The 19,359-nt window shown below is 55.6% G+C and overlaps 2 protein-coding genes across 15 annotated transcripts; both read left to right on the top strand.

The window, feature by feature from the left end:
- The first annotated feature begins 67 nt into the window (after nt 1–67).
- On the top strand, nt 68–14,957 carry Mib2 (MIB E3 ubiquitin protein ligase 2). 14 transcript variants are annotated; one of them, XM_075947198.1, is made up of 21 exons: nt 90–333; nt 625–742; nt 2,304–2,459; nt 8,576–8,628; nt 8,931–9,102; nt 9,978–10,084; nt 10,179–10,373; nt 10,497–10,639; nt 10,774–10,869; nt 11,745–11,849; nt 11,943–12,105; nt 12,181–12,314; nt 12,389–12,537; nt 12,641–12,797; nt 12,905–13,065; nt 13,147–13,273; nt 13,365–13,598; nt 13,954–14,132; nt 14,213–14,400; nt 14,486–14,551; nt 14,645–14,957. In XM_075947198.1, exons 5-21 carry the CDS (start codon nt 8,987–8,989, stop codon nt 14,881–14,883), a joined length of 2,559 nt encoding a protein of 852 aa, XP_075803313.1. In that variant the 5' UTR covers nt 90–333; nt 625–742; nt 2,304–2,459; nt 8,576–8,628; nt 8,931–8,986; the 3' UTR covers nt 14,884–14,957. The 14 variants fall into 14 exon arrangements, with proteins under 14 accessions (XP_075803306.1, XP_075803313.1, XP_075803312.1 ...); XM_075947197.1 differs by having other exon boundaries at nt 10,762–10,869; XM_075947190.1 differs by having other exon boundaries at nt 8,576–8,845.
- Nucleotides 14,958–16,339: 1,382 nt separating this feature from the next.
- Mmp23b (matrix metallopeptidase 23B) lies at nt 16,340–19,134 on the top strand. Its single transcript, XM_075945064.1, has 8 exons — nt 16,340–16,680; nt 17,273–17,412; nt 17,497–17,636; nt 17,710–17,877; nt 18,237–18,401; nt 18,487–18,597; nt 18,693–18,819; nt 18,938–19,134. Exons 1-8 carry the CDS (start codon nt 16,528–16,530, stop codon nt 19,110–19,112), a joined length of 1,179 nt encoding a protein of 392 aa, XP_075801179.1. The 5' UTR covers nt 16,340–16,527; the 3' UTR covers nt 19,113–19,134.
- The last annotated feature ends 225 nt before the right edge of the window (nt 19,135–19,359 follow it).

Below are 19,359 nucleotides of genomic sequence, written 5' to 3'. Positions count from 1 at the left end.
GGGTCTCCCGGGGCCGTCTGCCCCGCCTCCCAGCCCGAAGTATTCTGCGTCACGCGCGGGGCCTCCTGGGAGCCGTCTGCCCCGCCCCCAGTCCGGGAGCCGCAAACTACAGCTCCCGACAGCCTGTGCGGCGGCCGGGGACCGTAGTCGGGGGCTGTGGTGGTGGGGCAGCCGGGTGGGCTGGCGCGGGAGAGGCAGCCCCTCCAGGCGCTCTTGAGGGGCGGAGGACGGCGCGGTGCAGCTGGCGCCTCTGTGGCGAGCCGAGGATCGGCTGTCAGCCTCTGCGCTGCTCGGGGCCCGGTGTTCCAGGGCCGACGGGCACGGAAACTCAGGGCAAGTGGGGGGGCCGGGTCGGGCGTCCTCCCAGCGCCCGGGGTGGGTGGCACGGGGCCGAGAGGGTCGGATCCGCTTGACCGGGCTGTGGCTTGGGCGGGCGTCCTTGGCCCTTGCTTGCAGCAGGCTTTGGATTCTGAGCCCCTGGACACAGCTCGTGCCCGGTGCGCGTTCTCGGTGCGTGGGGGTGATGCAGCGGGTCCCAGCCGCCGAACCCCTGGGAACCTTTTTTAAGGCGAGCGGCGGCCTTTTCTGTTCTCGGGTGTTAACTGTGCGCACCCTTGGCCACAGGGTTGGATCTCCAGGGGCTCTCACGGAAGGTCAGCCCGGAGGAGGCCAGTCCTAAATCTCCAAGCATCAGGGCTGCCCGATTCTCAAGGCGGGTGGGGGACACTGGACCTCCAGACAGGTGAGCTCCTGATGACGGTGGCCTGACAGTTTGGGTTTGGTTCGTTCTCCTTGCGGATGCCCATCTGATGTTATGTCAACGCTTGTGTTTGTGTCTAAATGTACTTGAGTGGACTGGGCAGTGAGGAATCGTCCTTCCTGCCTCCTCTGGGTTCAGAACCAATGAGAAAAGCAGAGGTGACAGGAAGGTTCCTGATGAGCCAGCAGGCTTGGGGACAGAGCAAGGTTGGCTCCTCATAGTAGGCTTCCTATCTTCACATTCCTCTCTGGCCTGTTGCTTCTGTGCAACAAGTATCTGAATGTCATTCCCCCAGCCAAGGTCAGCCCTAGGCAGCGTGGTGAACCCCGAGCTGCAGTGTACCTGGAGTTTAGCAGCCATGATACCCCTGAACCGTAATGGATGTCCCCAAGCAGATGTCTGGACGCAGGGCAGATGCGGTTTCCTGGTCTCTGTGTCTTAGGCTGACAGTCTTTGTTTTGTCCTACTGGCGCCTAGGATGTCCACCTGTACCCAGTAGGAGCCTCTGTTGCACCAGTTTTTGCACGCATTTTTCAATCCAGCAGTGTCCCAGGCACCACCAGAGGCGTAGGGAGATAGGCTTGAATCCTGAGTGGTCTCTATGTAACTTCATCTGAATAAAGGCAATTTGCTAACTTTCACAATAAACACGATTTAATTTTTTTATGATGTATTTATCTTTATTTTATGTGCATTGGTGTGAAGGTGTCAGATCCCCTGGAACTGGAGTTACAGACAGTTGTGAGCTGCCATGTGGGTGCTGGGAATTGAACCCGGGTCCTCTGGAAGAGCAGTCAGTGCTGTTAACCGCTGAGCCATTTCTCCAGCTCCATGATTTAATTTTTTTTATGGCTGTGTGGGGATTTCCAGTAAAATAGTCATGTGATAAGGGACAGCGTCCCCCGCCCCACAGTCCTGATACTTCTGACCTATTGAGGGATGTTCAATTCTGTCTGGACATACATGATTATAATTCTAGCACTTGAAATGGATTCCAGGCCAGCCTGAACTACATAGTGAGTTCCAGGCGAGCCAGGGATACTGGTGTAGGAATTTTTTCTGTTTGTGTGTTGCTTTTATCGGATAATGAATTAAAAAACTGCCTTGGGCCTAGTTGATAGGGTGAAGCTTAAGTAGGTGGAGAAGACAGAACTAAATTCTGGGAAAAAGAAAGAGAGAGAGCCGCCCTAGAACTGCCAGGGTCAGACATGCTGAATCTTTCCGGGTATGCCATTGCTACATGGTGATACACAGATTAACAGAAATGGATTAAATCAAGATGTGAGAGTTAGCCAATAAGAGGCTAGAACTAATGGGCCAAGCAGTGTTTTAATTAACACAATTTCTATATGGTTATTTGGGGACTAAGCTATCCGGGCGGCTGGGACGAACATGCAGGCCCTCCTTACAAGAGGATGCATTGTTTGAAAAGTGTGTTTCTTAAAAGATGGAACATAGTAGCAACAGCAGTCCCAATGGCCACTGTCTGGGCATGGTAGTAAATACCGTGTGTAAATCTGCCTCTAAAATGGTCTTTCCCCAGCCTGGTTCCCTGCCTACCTGCTCGGTTTGCTGTGTTCCATGTTGGCAATGGCTGCTAGTTTTCCACAGGAAGTTGTGGTGGCTGAGAAAATTTGTGGCCCAGGAAGTAGCAACTAAATGCCTGGGATGCTGACCAGAGGCTTCTGTGTGTTCTAAGGTGAGTTCTGGTTCTGCGGAAGCATGTTTGTTAACCAAACCCTCATGCTCTGACACCCCCCACGGTAATTGTAAACATGCATCGCGACAGTTCTAGGGGTGTTTAGATACTTGCCAGGGTCATGGCTATGTCTGATGGCAAAGCCCAGTATTTCTGGCCAAGGCAACAGTCCATTAACTCTAGGTAAATTTCCTACTGAGATGGTGGTACCCATAACACATTGGGGTTTTCAGCATCCTGAAGAATGATGTCTATCAGAGTTTGGTGATATTTAATGTGTATTTAAAAGAAAAGTTTGTTTGCATGCCTGGACTTCAGTGGTTGCAGCTCTTCGACTGTTCTGGGGCTGGCTTTCAGACCCTATGTCCTTTCCACACACAAGGCCAAGGTTCCTGCAAGGCTCCTGCACTCTTTGGGAGCAGAGGATTCTTCCTCAGTGGGAAAGCACTGGCTTATGGTAGTTGTTGAAGGGTTGTGGTAGGGGTATCAGTCAGGGTTCTTAAGAGGAATATATATGTGTGTGTGTATGTGTGTGTGTGTGTAGGTAGATGGATGGATAGAGAGATAGATAGACAGACAGACGGATGGATAGTAGCTTACAGGCTGTGCTCTAGCTGTCCAGCAATGATTTTCTCCTAACAGAAAGTCCAAGAATCCAGTAGTTCTTCTCTCCATGAGGCAGGATGTCTCAGCTGGTATGCAGTATATGTTGAAATCATGAAGAAGTGGGCTCTAATACAAGTGAATTGATATCAAGAGCAGGGAGGCAAGAGCAAAAGCAGAAGGCATGGCTGTGTAAAGGTGATCATCCAAGCTCAAAAGATCCAGATTAAAAATAGGTCTTCCCACTTCGAACAATTTAACTAAGGGAATCCCTCATAGGTGTGCCCAGCTGCTTGGGTTTCAGTGACTTCCAGGGGTCATCAAGTTGACACCAGGATTAGCTATCACTGCAGGGGAAGGTCAAGAAAGGGGCGGTGGGAGTAAGTTCCCTGGAGGATGCATGGATCCCAGAGGAGGGGGCTGTTCCTCTTCAAGACAGACCTCCAGGCCGGGCAATGGTGGCGCAAGCCTTTAATCCCAGCACTCGGGAGGCAGAGGCAGGCGGATCTCTGTGAGTTCGAGGCCAGCCTGGTCTACCAGAGCTAGTTCCAGGACAGGAACCAAAAGCTACGGAGAAACCCTGTCTCGAAAAATCCAAAAAAAAAAAAAAAGACAGGCCTCCAGTCCTACCTTTCTTCAGGGGCTTCTCTTTCCAGGGACCCTGGGTGTAGACTCTCCTGAGGTTTGCAGAATGGCTGTTCAGGCGTGCAGCCTCTTCGTGGGCTTGTCCAGAGGCTTGGAACAGTAGTTTCATCATCTCTGGCCTGGTGCTGCACCCAGGATGCTAAAGGCCAGCTTCCTTCTTGACTCTGCCCTGGGCTTTACTTGGTCAATTGCCTAGTAAGCTCAAGGGATGAGACCTTTGTCAGAAAATTGGATTCTGAAGTTGACTCGTCCCCACCACTCTCTGTTAATCATGAGGTAGACAGGGCCCCTTCACTGTGGTCAGGGTCCTGTGCCATCCAAAGACGAAGGCCTCCTAGATGGATGTAAACAAGAGCCGAGTCCAGAGTGGAAACCTTCCTACGGTCTGTGTAGATCTTGTCTCTGTCATCTTATTCTGTTCTGCGTCAGCCACCCACCCCTCCAGGTACTCCTGGTGACCTTTTCTGTTCTGATAGTGGCATCACAGGTTAAGGAACGGGATGAGAATGGTAGGTTGCTGATAATGTAGAGACCAGGCAGGGAGGCCTGGAGGGAGAGGGGAGAGAAAACCACTGGGTCTTCTAACAGTTTCACAAAAGGCTATATCCAGCTGTTTTTGAAGTCCAGGAACCCTGTCTCCTGTCTGGTTGTACAATAACTATGTTTTGGCGGGGGGCATTCCCAGAGACCCAGCTCAGGTAAGGAGACCCCAGTCAGATAATACCTTGAAAGATGAGGGGAGAGTGCAGCCTCCAAAGCAAAGACCGTAAGACCTCCAAGGTACAGGTAGTGTGTGTGTGTGGGGGGGGACATAGGCTTCCAATTTGCATGTGCCACCAGTATTGGGCACTCTTAGTGTTCACATGGCCCAGTGTTAGCGGAAAGCCTGTGAAAGTAGTCATGTTTTGACTCTTGTCTATGGCCCACAGTTTTGCTCCTGCAGGGCAGTCTTAGGCATTGAGGTAGTGGTTCTGGGAAGAAAGCCCTTGCTCTATTCTATCTGGTTCTGTTCTGACTTTGCTGGCCTGCTCTTGAGACTGGAAGTTCACTGGCCAGGGACGAGGAGAGCTTTGCTTAACCAGGCGTGATGGTGATGTAGATGTTGGTCACTGCAGACCACTGACCGTCGGGAATGCCTGGTAGCATTCCTGCTACTCCATGTGGAGTCATTGGTTGAGGCCCGGCCTTGATGCTCTTAGACCTTGATGGGTAGCCTCCACCTGAGCTCTATGACCTCTGCCTGTTCTCCTGAAGGCAGGGCCACACAGGGGTTATGTTTGTTGGCATGTTTGAAGCCCACCCTACTCCATGTCTGCAAAAAGTCCAGTATCAAGTCCAGCCATTATCCTGTAGAAAAGCTGTGGCTGAAAGGCCAGTTTCAGAAACAGAGGCCTGCCTCACAGCTCTAGAGTGACCGTCTCCTCCTTCTTCCTCTCTCACTTCCTCTTCCTCCTTTTTTCCTTCTTCCCATGCTCTTTTGAGATAAGGTCTTGCTACATTGCCCTGAGCAGATTTGTATTTGGGAGCCTATTGTCTCAGCCTCCCAAATGGAAGAATTACAAGTGTGCACCTCCATGCCTGGCTTTACTTTTCTACTTTTATTGCAGTGCTGGCCAGGTCCAGGGGATGGCTGTCAGGGTTTCCCCCACTATCAAAGCTACCAGTTGAATCTGTCTGCCTACTTTTGTTGAGAGTCTAAGGTTCTCTTATAGCAAGCCTTGCTCTGGCTAAACAGCTGTGTTCTTGTTGGAACGGGAATGCAGTCTTCTCAATGTCTTCCCAGCTGTGAGGGGCAGTGGAGTTGAGTTAACCAATGGACCTCCACGCAAGGTGAGGCACCAGTTGGTGTCTGGCTTGCAGTGAGTATGCAGTGTTTGGGTGTAAGGGACCTGAACCATTTGGGCCATCAAAACCACAGAATTTGTAGTCATTACAGGAGCCAAGCACAGCGCTCCCTAATCTCCCTACTTTTTTGTGTCTCACCCATCCTAGCTATTCAGTCATTGCTGATTCTGGCAAGGCTGGGTCTAACTAGACATGGTTAGTCAGACTAACCGTGTGGCAGTGAAAGGACTTGGTGGCTGCCCCCCAAGACTTGGGACTAAAGTGCCTGATCAAAGGGAGTTGTGTAGAATTGAGGGGGGCTCTGGGTCCCCTTGTGTCAGACTCCTGAGACTGCAGGAGGTGAGCTATACAGACCGTAGAGGAGCAGAGCCAGTTGCCATGGCTAGCTGACCACAGATTACCCCCCCCCCCCCAGTCTGGGGTTCACTAGCACCACTTTTGAACATTCTCACCAAGAGGTCTCTTTATGGGTTGTCCCTCCTGTAGAAAGAGGAAGAAGGAAGGATTTACCCTGGCATCAGGCCCTCTTGCCACATCTTAGCAGGCACTCTGGAGTCCATGGAGAGGAGTGAGCTAAAGAGAAGACAGACAAGGTCCCTGGAAGGATGAGGGGGGTCCCCTGAAGCACAGAGCCCAGCTGTGTGGGAAGGCTCTTCATAGTCTCTTCATGAACTGCCTGTTTGCTTTTGCTGTGGTCCCTGCAGTCCTGGACCTGTGTGCTGGCATAAGAATTGCAGAAGGGACCTGGAGCTGACACAGTGGTTAGGAATGCTGCCTGCCCTTTCAGACTCAATCCCTAGAATCCACATGATGTGTCTCAGTCACTGTAACTCCAGTCACAAGGGCTCTCACGCCCTCTTTTGGCCTCTCCTGGCACTGCACCCATGTGGTGTAGATAAATGCAGCAAAACACTCACACACATAAAATAATAGAATCTTAAAAAATCTGCACAAGGCTGTGCTGGCTGGGAAACTCGTGCTCCTGAGAATACGGTGAGATGTGGACCCAGAGTCTGTGTGTGGTATTTCCCCATGCACAACATGAGTTCTGAGTGATGTTGGAATTTTTCCTGTGCCTGGTTCTGGAATAGCCTGTGGTGTGCAGGCCACTACCAGCAGATACCCAGCCTTCAGCTGGTGTATGTGGCCAGGCAGGGCTGCTGATCTTCCTTACTGCTCATCTGTGGCTTCATGGTGGGGAGTGGAGAATGCTTCTTGAACTGCACAGGCCAGAGGCTGTCAGTCTGGGGAAAGACAGGAATCCTGGAGGAGGGCCCAGGCAGAGGGCTGGTGTGTGCTGTCTTCCTCCTGTTGCTCACTTAACAATCTGACCTTTGTCCCATGACTGAGAATGGCCATGAACCCCCAGCTGTAGTTGACAGGACGCTGTCATAGTCTTCAGCTGCACCCAACCAGGTGAATCCTGGACCAGGCCTGCTGGTGTCCATTTAAGCAAGTCCTCTGCTTCAGGGCCTGTGCTTAAATAGGATGAGAAATGACGAGGACGCCTGCACTGTGACGCTGTCATTTCTCATCCTATTTATTTATTATTATTTATTTATTATTATTTATTATTTTCTTTCTTTTTTTGTTTTGTTTTTTGTTGTTTTTTTTTTTTGTGTTCTAGACAGGGCTTCTCTGTGTGGCTTAAGCCTGTCCTGGAACTAGCTCTTGTAGACCAGGCTGGCCTCAAACTCACAGAGATCTGCCTGCCTCTGCACCCCGAGTGCTGGGATTAAAGGCACCACCACCCCTGGACCAGAGAAGGTCCCTAAGATGTTATGTGTCTTTACTGCCCTATCCTTTGAGCAGAGAATCTTGTCTTGCCCATTCCCAGCTTGTCTGGCATTTTCATGTACACTTGAGGTAGTTCTCTGTGGATTGTGAACACTGCAAGCATCTTCTCTCACGTGGTTATCTCCCCATTTGCTTCATGGTATCTTGTTGAATCAACAGTTCTCTAATTTAGTCCCACATATCACTGAGCTGCACAGAAAAATAGTCTTTGCTTCTTTTTTTTACTTTAAAGATTTACTTATTTATTATGTGTACAGTGTTCTGCCTGCATGTATGCCTTCAGGCCAGAAGAGGCACCAGATCTTATTTTAGATGGTTGTGAGCCACCATGTGGGTACTGGGAATTGAACTCAGGACCTCTGAAACTGCAACTAGTGTTCCCAGCCTCTGAGCCATTTCTCCAGTCTATTTATTTTGATTTTTTGATACAGGGTTTCTCTGTCCTGGAACTCACTTTGTAAACCAGGCTGGTCCTCGAACTCACCGAGATCCGCCTGCATCTGCCTCCCAAGTACTGGGATTAAAGTTGTGTGCCACCACCGTCTGGTTTATTAGTTTTATTTTTAATTAATTAATTACACAATTTTTGAGACAGGGTTTCTCTGTGTAGCCCTGACTGTCCTGGAACTTGCTGTGTAGGCTAGGCTGGCCTTGAAACTCATAGGATTCACTGCCTCTGCTTCTGGAATTAAAGGCGTGTGCCACCATGCCTGGTAGTTAATTTTATCTTTGTAGACCGGGCTCTCCCTATGTAGCCTTAACTCACTGTGTAGACCAGGCTGGTTTTAACTCACAGAGATCCGCCTGCCTCTGCCTCCTGAGTGCTGATGTTAAAGTGTACACCGGTCCACCTCTAGCTTTAAAGTTACTTATGCTGATGGAGCATCATGCAGACTTTTGGGAACAGATCCACTAACTGTGGCCACAGTGCCAGGTTCAGTCTCTGACCATTTGTGCCTGTCCACTTACAATGTTCCCAACTTCTGTTCCTTCCTTTCAGGCAGTGTGACTCCCATAGAGTCACCGTGGTGGGGGTTCCCGCATTTCCTACGAACTTCCTGGCTTTCCCAGCCTGCCCTCCCTTGCCCTTTCTTCTTTGTTCTTTTGGCTTTGTCTTCTCTACTCCTGATCCATCCTTCTCCCCCAGGTGGCCGTCTCAACACGTGTCCTGTGATCAGCCTGGTGTATGACATGTTGACACAGACTGAGCGTGCTCTCTGTTACAGGTTCCTGAACAGCCCCACTCACCATGGACCTGGATCCCCACGCAGGTGTGCAGGTGGGCATGCGTGTGGTACGCGGAACAGACTGGAAGTGGGGCCAGCAGGATGGCGGTGAGGGCGGTGTGGGCACCGTGGTGGAGCTTGGCCGCCATGGCAGCCCCTCGACCCCCGACCGTACAGTTGTTGTCCAGTGGGACCAGGGCACACGTACCAACTATCGAGCTGGCTACCAAGGTGCCCATGACCTGCTGCTCTATGACAACGCCCAGATCGGTGTGTGGTGATGCCCAGCTGTGGGTGGGGCTGCCCGGGTGACTGGAGACCCAGCAGGTCCTCACGTACCCCACCCTACACCTAGGTATCCGTCACCCCAACATCATCTGTGACTGCTGCAAGAAACACGGGCTTCGTGGCATGCGTTGGAAGTGCCGTGTCTGCTTTGACTATGACCTCTGTACGCAGTGCTACATGCACAACAAACATGACCTCACCCACGCCTTCGAGCGCTACGAGACATCCCACTCACGCCCGTGAGTCCCCCAGGCCACAGCCCACCTCCCTGAGGCCTTCTGAGTGGTGCTTTTGACATTGAGCCAGGCCCTGACCTCTGGCCGAGTTACTTCCAAAAAGTACCTAGCGAGCTCACCCTGCAGTTTCCTGGGAGAATAGCCAGGGTCAAGTGATTCTCCAGCTCTGAGAATCACACGCCTCCATTCCTCACTGAGGGCTTTCTCCAGGCACATGGTGAAGTGGGTGCTGTGGATGGGGCTTCCCCATACCTCGCTCTTAAAGCCAGGCAGGCAGACTCCAGTGCAGCTGCAGCCTGGAGCACTGAAGGTGGCCTCTGTGTTACCCACGTAAATAGCAGTGGCTGTTGAAACATACAGCATCCCCTGATGGGGCCAGGCCTGGCAAGGAGGCTTGTCACTGGACAGCTCACCCTGGGTGCCCACCCATGGGCACAGCCGGGAGTGGCCCTGGCCCGAGGCAGAGAGATAAGGATGGAGGACTTGGGAAGGCACTCCCATCCTTTATTCTCTGATCTCTTGACCTTTCCTCTGTGTGGAGAGAAGTGTAGTAGAGGTTCCCTCTTCTGGCCAGCAGGAGGTCAGGGCGGCTGCTGTCTGCTACCTTAAAAGCAGCAGACATGGACATCATGATCACATAGACTGCTCCGAGAGTCCCTGCCTGGTACCGGTGAAGGCGTCTGAACCCAGAGACACTGAATAGCTTGTCCCCTTTCCCAAAGTGTGGAGGCTGCCTGGGAAGGCCATTCAAGGACAGCAGTTTGGCCGGAATCCAGAGTTCCTGTTCTACAGACCCTGTAGGATAGAAGGACGGGGTGACCAGTGCAAGAACTGGCTGTCATATCGCTCTGCACGGCTCAGGCTTCATTCTCTTGCAGGGTCTCACTGAGTCCCCGACAGGGCCTCCCTCGAATTCCACTGAGGGGCATCTTTCAGGGAGCAAAAGTGGTCCGAGGCCCTGACTGGGAATGGGGCTCCCAAGATGGTGAGTGTTGGCCAGAGAAAGACAGGGAGGAGAGACTGGGGATGGCTTAGCCTTGAGGCACTTTTGCCTGCTGATGTACATCCTGTCTCCCCAGGTGGGGAAGGGAAGACAGGCCGCGTGGTGGACATCCGTGGCTGGGATGTGGAGACAGGCCGAAGTGTGGCTAGCGTGACGTGGGCAGATGGAACCACCAACGTGTACCGCGTGGGCCACAAGGGCAAGGTGGACCTCAAGTGTGTTGGGGAGGCGGCTGGCGGCTTTTACTACAAGGAGCACCTCCCGAAGCTCGGTATGGGGCTGGGGCCATGACACCAGCTGCCCTCCTGCCCCGGCTGTACCCATATTACGCTGGCCTGTCCTGACGGGCGGGGGCAGGTTGCTTCCTGAGACCTAGCCTGCCACCCTCCCCCAGGCAAACCAGCAGAGCTTCAGCGCAGGGTGAGTGTCGATGGCCAGCCCTTCCAGCGTGGGGACAAGGTCAAGTGTCTGCTGGACACAGACGTCCTAAGGGACATGCAAGAAGGCCACGGTGGCTGGAACCCTAGGATGGCGGAGGTGAGCCATCTCTTCTGCTGAGTCCCCATGTCCCCTCCTCCCCTAGTCCTTTGGACCCCTATCCCTCTTCCTGCCCCGAGAGTCCAGCCTGACCCAGCCATAGCCTCCGTGACCCGCCACAGTTTATCGGACAGATGGGCACCGTGCACCGCATCACAGACCGTGGGGACGTGCGTGTGCAGTTCAACCACGAGACCCGCTGGACCTTCCACCCTGGGGCTCTCACCAAGGTGCCTAGGGAGCTGGGCTGAGCCCCACTTACTGCTTCTCTAATTCCTTCCATATACCGGTTCAGTCTTGGGAATGCTTAGTCAGGACGAGGGCACCAGCCTTCCCATTAAAGACTGCAACCTGCGGGAAGGGGAGAGCCTGGTGGGTGGAGGTGAAGCCAGGAAGGGAATCCAGTGTGAAGCACACAGAAGAATGAAGTATAGACAACATTTTAGACTAGAGCCTGTGGGCCAGGGGCTCTGTCCTGAGAACAAAAGGAAGGTGCTGTTGTAGGCTAGAGGTGGAGGTTTGCCACAGGAGACCAGCTTGGGCAGATTCTGTGAAAGCTGTTTGGAAAACTGGACTGTGGGATGGAACGTGTGCCAGACAGGTGGGGCTGTCCAAGCAGGGACAGAATGGGCCAGAGGAGGATTCTTCAGGACAGGCAACGTTCAGGCTTTCGCTCTGCACACAAGTGCATAGGTCGTAGGCATAGATTCCCTGCAGGACCCCCCTCCCTGTAACAGGCCCTACTCTACCTCCTGGCCCTGTGCTGACACCCTAGGGTTTCACCCAGTTCCATCTTCAAGGTTTTTCCTGGGTCTGACCAGTGGGTAGGTGCCCTGGAAACAGGTCTAGGCCTTCACAGATCTCTAGAGCTGGCTTTGGTCTGGTCTGCTGCTACCCCACTGCCCTGTGGCTCAGGCTGGCCACCCAGGGCTGATTTGGTCACTTGAGGCCCTTGACCAGCCAGGCCATTTGGTTGTACTTGAGGCAGGAATTGGGGTCAAGGTTAGATCTGCTTGCCCTCCAAAGCAGGAGGAGCCCTCGTGCATGATCCTGAGTAGAGAGAAGTAGCTGGAGGACTCCCCTTACCTGCTTCTCTGTCATCTAGCACAACAGCTTCTGGGTGGGTGATGTGGTCCGGGTCATCGATGACCTTGACACTGTGAAGCGACTCCAGGCTGGACATGGCGAATGGACGGATGACATGGCTCCCGTGAGTCTTACCGTCTGCTGTCACCACGTCTGTCCCCACCCCCAGCTGCTGTCTGCTCCACTTCCAACCTGTTGTGACCCCACCTCTCCCCAGGCCCTGGGCCGTGTGGGGAAAGTGCTGAAGGTGTTTGGAGACGGAAACTTGCGTGTGGCAGTCGGCGGTCAACGGTGGACCTTTAGCCCCTCCTGCCTAGTGGCCTACCGGCCCGAGGAAGACGCCAACTTGGACGTGGCTGAGCGTGCCAGAGAGAACAGAAGTGCGGCATCAGCCTCAGTGGCCGGTGGGAGGAAGGGCAGCCCCTGGCCGGCACTTACCTCAACCCTGCCCCCAGGCTCACTGAGTGTGGCCCTGGACAAGCTCCGGACCCAGAAGAGTGACCCAGAGCATCCAGGGAGGCTGGTAGTAGAGGCTGCACTGGGAAATGTAGCCCGGGCTCTGGATCTACTGCGGAGGCACCCAGAGCAGGCAAGCTTCCGCCCAGCCCTTCCAAGAGCCAGCGGGGACAGGGCCTAGAATTCATGTGTTGGCTCTCTGCACAGGTGGACACCAAGAACCAGGGCAGGACCGCCCTCCAGGTGGCTGCTTACCTGGGCCAGGTAGAGCTGGTGCAGTTGCTGCTGCAGGCAAGGGCTAGTGTGGACCTGCTGGACGATGAGGGCAACACTGCGCTCCACTACGCAGCTCTGGGGTGAGGCCTGGGCAGGCTGGTGGGTGGGTCCTCTTGGGAATGAACCTTAGAGCCAGTGTGCGCGTAACAGGGTGACCCCAAATCTTCCCATTTCTTCCCGTAGGAACCAGCCTGAGGCCACAAGGGTGCTCCTGAGTGCAGGATGTGGGGTTGACGCTCGAAATGGCACACGCAGCACAGCCCTGCATGTGGCTGTGCAGAGGGGCTTCCTAGAGGTGGTAAAGACCTTGTGTGAGCGTGGTTGTGATGTCAACTTGCCGGTGAGTGAGAGTCCCTGGACGCTCTGCCGCTCACCAGCCCTAGGTCAAGGAAGCAACTTGACCTTGGACAAAGGCACCCTGTGTGTGACCAGCGCCGTCTGTTTCAGGATGCCCACGCGGACACGCCCCTGCATTCTGCCATCTCTGCAGGTGCCGGTGCCAGCAGCATTGTTGAAGTCCTCACCGAGGTGCCTGGTATCGATGTCACTGCTACCAATAGCCAGGGCTTTACATTGCTGCACCATGCGTCCCTCAAGGGCCATGTGCTGTGAGTGTGCCAGGCTGTCCCTACTGAGGGCACTCAGGTCTGCAGAAGACCTTGGACAGACCGACCTCCTTGTTCCTACAGGGCAGTCAGAAAGATTCTGGCACGGGCACGGCAGCTGGTGGATGCCAAGAAGGAGGATGGCTTCACCGCACTGCACCTGGCAGCTCTCAATGACCACCGTGAGGTGGCCCAGGTCCTAATCCGAGAGGTGGGTGCAGGGGGCCCTGGGCCACCCACAGGCCAGGAACCAGACCCGGCGGGGTCTGGAAACTGAGCCCTGCCTCACCCCCTTTCCCCAGGGCCGTTGCGATGTGAACGTGCGCAACCGGAAGCTTCAGTCTCCGCTGCATCTGGCTGTGCAGCAGGCCCACGTGGGGCTGGTTCCGCTGCTGGTGGATGCCGGCTGCAGCGTCAACACTGAGGATGAGGAGGGAGACACAGCCCTGCACATCGCCTTGCAGCGGCACCAGCTGTTGCCCTTGGTGTCTGACAGGGCTGGGGGGGACCCAGGGCCCTTGCAGCTGCTGTCAAGGGTGAGGGGCTGGGAAGGAGGGCCTGGGTGATTTTCCACTTCCCACTGTGCTATAGGGAACCAGGATTTCTGGACAGTGGGGCAGTTTGGAGGACTTCAGTTTCAGGATCTGTAATCTAGGCCAATTGGAAAAGGGTTGGGGTCTGGTTGGGACGAGAGGATGAAGGGTCTCAGAGTTTCTACACCTACCTAGCGAAGGGTACCTTTGGGGCCTGTCTTCTCCACTCTTCCTAGAACCAGAAGCCTTAGCCCAGAAGGGGTGTGTGCGTGCCCCATTGTTCAGATTTCTGGGTCAGCAGAGGCTTTCCTCAAATCCGCGTGGGTGTCCGCCCTTATCTGTACGTTCTGCCGCTCAGCTACAGGCCTCAGGCCTCCCAGGCAGCACAGAGTTGACCGTAGGCGCGGCAGTGGCCTGCTTCTTGGCACTGGAGGGTGCTGACGTGAGCTACGCAAACCACCGTGGCAGGAGCCCACTGGACCTGGCCACGGAAGGCCGAGTGCTCAAGGCTTTGCAGGGCTGTGCCCAGCGCTTCCGGTGAGCCCAAAATGGGGGTTTGGAGGGGGGGGCACTGCTAAGGCCACCGGGTCCTTTCAAGCCCCCTCCTCCAACTGCAGGGAGCGACAGGCAGGTGGCGGTGGGAGTGTGCCCCCGGGCCCCCGGCACGTGCTGAGCACCCCTAACACCGTGACGAACCTGCATGTGTCTGGCACGGCAGGGCCAGAAGCTGCCGAGTGCTTGGTGTGCTCGGAGCTGGCGCTGCTGGTTCTGTTCTCGCCGTGTCAGCACCGCACCGTGTGTGAGGGTGAGTGCAGGTTGTGGAGGCCCAGGGTGGCCCGGCCGCCTCGTCCGGCCCGGCCCCACTAACGGTCCGCTGCCCCTGCTGGCAGAGTGCGCTCGGAGGATGAAGAAGTGCATCAGGTGCCAGGTGGCCATCAGCAAGAAGCTGCGCCCAGGTGTGTGGGAGGGGCTTGGCGCACGCACACCCTCTCGCCGGAACCCAATCTTCACACCTGCTGTGGCTGACGCCCACTCACCTCACCCCACAGATGGCTCAGAGGTGGTAAACACCATCCAGGTACCCGGTCCTCCTCGGCAGCTGGTGGAGGAGCTCCAGAGCCGCTACCGGCAGATGGAGGAGCGCATCACCTGCCCCATCTGCATCGACAGCCACATCCGCCTAGTGTTCCAGTGCGGCCACGGGGCATGCGCGCCCTGTGGCGCTGCTCTCACCGCCTGCCCCATCTGCCGCCAGCCCATCCGCGACCGCATTCAGATCTTCGTGTGAGCGCATTCAGCACACCGTGGCGGATCCCAGACCCTTCAACAAAACACGTGTATTTTATAAAAAGATTCTCGGACTTTGCTGCCTGCTCCTTGCCTAGCGATGCTGGGCAGGCCCCAGCGATCCTCACCATTCCCAGCAAACTCTCCCCACCCCCAAAACACATACAGCGCATGAAGCCCCAGGCTGCCTGTAGGTCAGGAACACTCACTGGTTGTCGTACAGACCACTTAGAGTGATCTGGCTGTGGTTTGACACAAGAGGGTCCCGGAACCCACACGGTGCTCCAAAAGGCTTAGGGTGGCCCTGTTTTCGCCCCCATGGGGGCCCATCGTACTTGCCTCTGCCCCTGTGCCCGTCCCTTCCTCCGCCCCCCCCCCCCCCGGGCGGAACTTAGACTATTTGGATTTTGGCCAAAGCAGTCTCCCCTTTCAGAGGGTCCTGGCTCAGGAGTGAGAGGGTAGGAGGCTGCCAGGCTCTTGGCAGTTGATCAGGGGCAGAGGGAAGACGCAAGAAAGGGTCCACTTGTTGGAACAAATATTTAGTAATGAAAGGAGGGCAGATGGCTAACGCTTTTCAAGAACTTCCAGCACAGCTATTCCGGGCAGCTTGGCGCTGACTGCTGGCCAGTACATTTGTTGCTGTCACCCAGGGTCCAAAGCCGGCATGGAAGACTGGGAGGGACAAGGCGTCTGGCTGGGAGCCCCTCCTTCCTCAGCCAGGCTCTTACCCCCTGCTCTCCGTGTCTCACCCACCCAGTCTGCTCCGCCCTGGAGATCTTAGCTGGGCCTGGCATCACTTGAGTTACCATGCCACGCTCATTGGGCACACACCCAGTACAGCCACCGGCTGCCAGGTCTACCTACCCTTCAGGGCTCGGACCATCGCTCCTAACCTTCTACACCCCCTCCCCAAGCCAGAACTCTACCAGGCCACCACACTCAGTGCCTTATTTTGTTTCTGTAACCCCCTCCCCTCTAAGCCTGAGCAGAAATTCCGGGTCCTGGCACTCTCCCCAGACCTCCCGCTCTGATCCAAGAGCACCTTCTGCTCCAAGTAGATCCTTTCCCAGATGTCCTAAGGACCCCCACAGACCTCCTACGCCCTGTCTTTCCTGAGGCCCCTTCTCTACTGCAGTCTCTCCCGTCTGCCCCGCTCAATCACCATATTCTCACTGCCACGTCCCCTGCCTCTGCACTCCCCTCTCTGTGTCCTGGTTCCACTCAGTCACTGCGGGGACCAAAACCGAGATTTCCCTCGCGGACTCATTGTGAGCCAAAAAGTCATTCAGCCCCAACCAGGTGGGCATGGGGAGCAATTGATGCCCCTTCCCCAAATCTTAGCCCTGGCGCCTTACTTGTTCCTAGCCGTTTCTCCCGTTCTGATAGACATCCCCCATCATTAGGGCGGGCGTTCAGGCCACTGTCACCGACCCTAAGACCTGGTTCCTGGAACCCCCTAAGGGATGAGGATCGTTCCGGACGGGCCAGCTGTTTCACTTCACAGGCCAGCGCCGGGTCCTCGCCCCACGAGGGCTGTAACTCGAGCCGCTCGTCGCCAACCCCCCTCCCACTCCGCCCCAACTCTGCGGCCCAAGTCCCTGCGTCGCGCTGCCCCTTGAGGCCCTGATCCGATAGCAAGTGTGCCATGGGCTGCCCAGCCTGCGTCCATCTGGAGGTATCGGGTGCTGTACAACAGGGCCGCTGGTTCGGGGCTGTCCTGAGCGGGTTGTGCTTTCTCTCCGCGCTGGTGTTGCTGGAGTGGCCACGGGCGCCGGCAGAGACCGTCTGGAGTGCAGCGGTGAGCTGGTTCGCATCTGAGGGTCTGTCAATCAGTGGGCCCATCTGTAAGGGGGCGTGTGGGCCTGCGTGTGAGTCCTTAGTTCCAGGCATCCTCAATCAGTGTGTCCAGGGGTCGCTGGTGGGAGGCAGGGTCCGTCTCCAGCTCTGCTCACTCTCACTGGCTATTTATTTATTTATTTGAGACAGGGTTTCTTAGTGTAGATTTACTTGTGGAACTCGCTCTGTAGGCCAGGCTGGCCTCTGTAGACCACCTCCACCTCCAGAGATGAAAGGCACGCGCCACCAAGCCTGCCTCGTGTAGCTCTGAACAACTCCCCCCTCCCCCCTTTTTTTTCTTTTTCTTTTGGAGACAGGGTTTCTCTGTGTAGCCTTGGCTGTCCTGGAACTCGTTCCGTAGACTAGGCTGGCCTTGAACTCTCCTCTCTCAAAGCGAGTAAAAGCAACTCATTAAGTGTGGGAAAGCAAAAAACCCCGAGGGTTCATTCGCAATTTCCCCCACTCCATTGCCTAACAAGCTAGCTCTCAGCAACTATTTTGGGAACCACAGACTCTTTCTCCTGCCTCCTCAAACCCACTTTTTTCCCGTGAAGAGAAATGTAGACGCACCAGACCCTTCAGGGGTCTCCACTGTCCAGGTTCCCAGCTTGTTGACCATACCGGTACCCCGAAGACGCCGGTACACGCTAACACCGGCCAGGCTGCGCTGGAACCACTTCAACCTCACCTACAGGTGTCACCCCGGGAAGGCGGGCGGGTGGTCAGGCCGCACCGCAGACACCGTCTCCTACACTAACTCTCAATACCCCACCCCCAGGATTCTCTCCTTTCCCCGGAACCTTTTAAACCCGGAGGAGACCAGGAAGGGCCTGGCTGCCGCCTTTCGCATGTGGAGTGAAGTTTCCCCATTCCGCTTCCGTGAAGTGGCCCCCGAGCATCCCAGCGACCTCCAGATAGGTGGGTGGGTGACTGAAGCGCTCCCGCCCCGCCCCCGGTCCCCACAGGTGTGACCGCAGCCTTGTCTTCCTAGGTTTCTACCCGGTCAACCACACCGACTGCTTGGTCTCTGCCCTGCACCACTGCTTTGATGGCCCCACAGGTGAACTGGCCCACGCTTTCTTCCCACCCCACGGGGGCATCCACTTTGATGACAGCGAGTACTGGGTCTTGGGCCCCACGCGCTACAGCTGGAAGAAAGGTGATCCAACTCCTTGGTCTGGCCTCTTCCTGGGGCCCCAATCTCTCCACCATGTAGGCTACAGAGGGCTTTGGGGTAGGAAGGATTTCCTGGGGCTGAATATTTGAGAGGAATTCTGGTTCTCATAGGCCTGTCTCCTCCCCCCCCTCCATCCCCTCCCCCCAAGCCGCTGGAGAGGGAGCTGGAGCTGCATTCCTGAGGGCCAAGCTCACAGCCTAGGCCGGGAACAAACTTATCTTCCTTGGCTGTGGGCTAAGGGTGACTTGCAGCTGGGCTTCCCCATCAGCGCTGGGCCTCCAAGAGCAAGACTGGGAGCGGAAGGGCTGAGGGCTCCCAAGCACTAACCATGGGGCCCACAGGCGTATGGCTCACAGACCTGGTGCATGTGGCGGCACACGAGATTGGCCATGCGCTAGGACTGATGCACTCACAGCAAGAGCAGGCGCTCATGCACATCAACGCCACCTTGAGGGGCTGGAAGGCACTGTCCCAGGATGAGCTGTGGGGATTACACCGACTCTACGGTGGGTGCCTTGGGGCAGGTGGGTGTCAGATGGATGGGAGGGCTCTAGGCAAGCTCTGAGCCATGCTGCTTTGCTCTCCTATTAGGCTGCCTGGACCGGCTCTTTGGGTGTACATCCTGGGCACGAAAGGGATTCTGCGATACCCATCAGAGGCTCATGAAGAGGCTCTGCCCCAGAAGCTGTGACTTCTGCTATGGTGATGGAGGCTCAGATGGGGTTGGGTGGGAGTTCTCGTGAGCCTGGTTTGATGGGGTTAAGCACTGACGTGGCATTTCACCATTCTCTGAGCAGAATTCCCATTCCCCACTGTGGCCGCCACCACACCACCCACCAGAATGAAAACGAGATTGGTCAAAGAGGGCAGGAACATGACCTTCCACTGTGGGCAGAAGATCCTACGCAAGAAGGGCAAAGTATAGTGAGTGAACAGCACTGGGCAGGCATGTCCAGAGGGGCTTGGGGCTGCCTGGGGTGCCCCTGTGGGTATATCCTGGGGCCCTTGGCATGGGTAGGGATGCAGGAACCTCCCCCTGCAGCTGGTACAAGGACCAGGAGCCCCTGGAGTTCTCCTACCCCGGCTACCTGGCCCTGGGCGAGGCACAGCTGAGCATCATTGCCAACGCAGTCAACGAAGGCACCTACACGTGTGTGGTGCGCCGGCACCAGCGTGTGCTCACCACCTACTCCTGGCGCGTGCGACTGAGGAGCTGAGCCTGCGAACAGCCAGCAGATAAAGCACTTTCTCTCTGATGTCTCTTGTGCTGTTTCATTGGGAAGAGGGAAGGCCGGTCTCTGCCATCTGGATGTGGGGGTGCTGGGGTCAGTACTCACTTATTTCTGCTTTGCCAACCTGGCCCCTGGAGCAGTGGGGTAAAATGAAACCCAGGGGTCAGCAGTATCCCCTAGGGTGTGTGAGAGGGATGTGGGCCCTGGGTGAGGCTTCAGTGTGGAGAGGCTG

The sequence above is a fragment of the Microtus pennsylvanicus genome, chromosome 13 (genome assembly GCF_037038515.1).
Source record: "Microtus pennsylvanicus isolate mMicPen1 chromosome 13, mMicPen1.hap1, whole genome shotgun sequence".
NCBI lineage: Eukaryota > Metazoa > Chordata > Mammalia > Rodentia > Cricetidae > Microtus > Microtus pennsylvanicus.
Note: the sequence above shows the minus strand (reverse complement) of the source record. Positions and strands in the feature narration are given on the sequence as shown.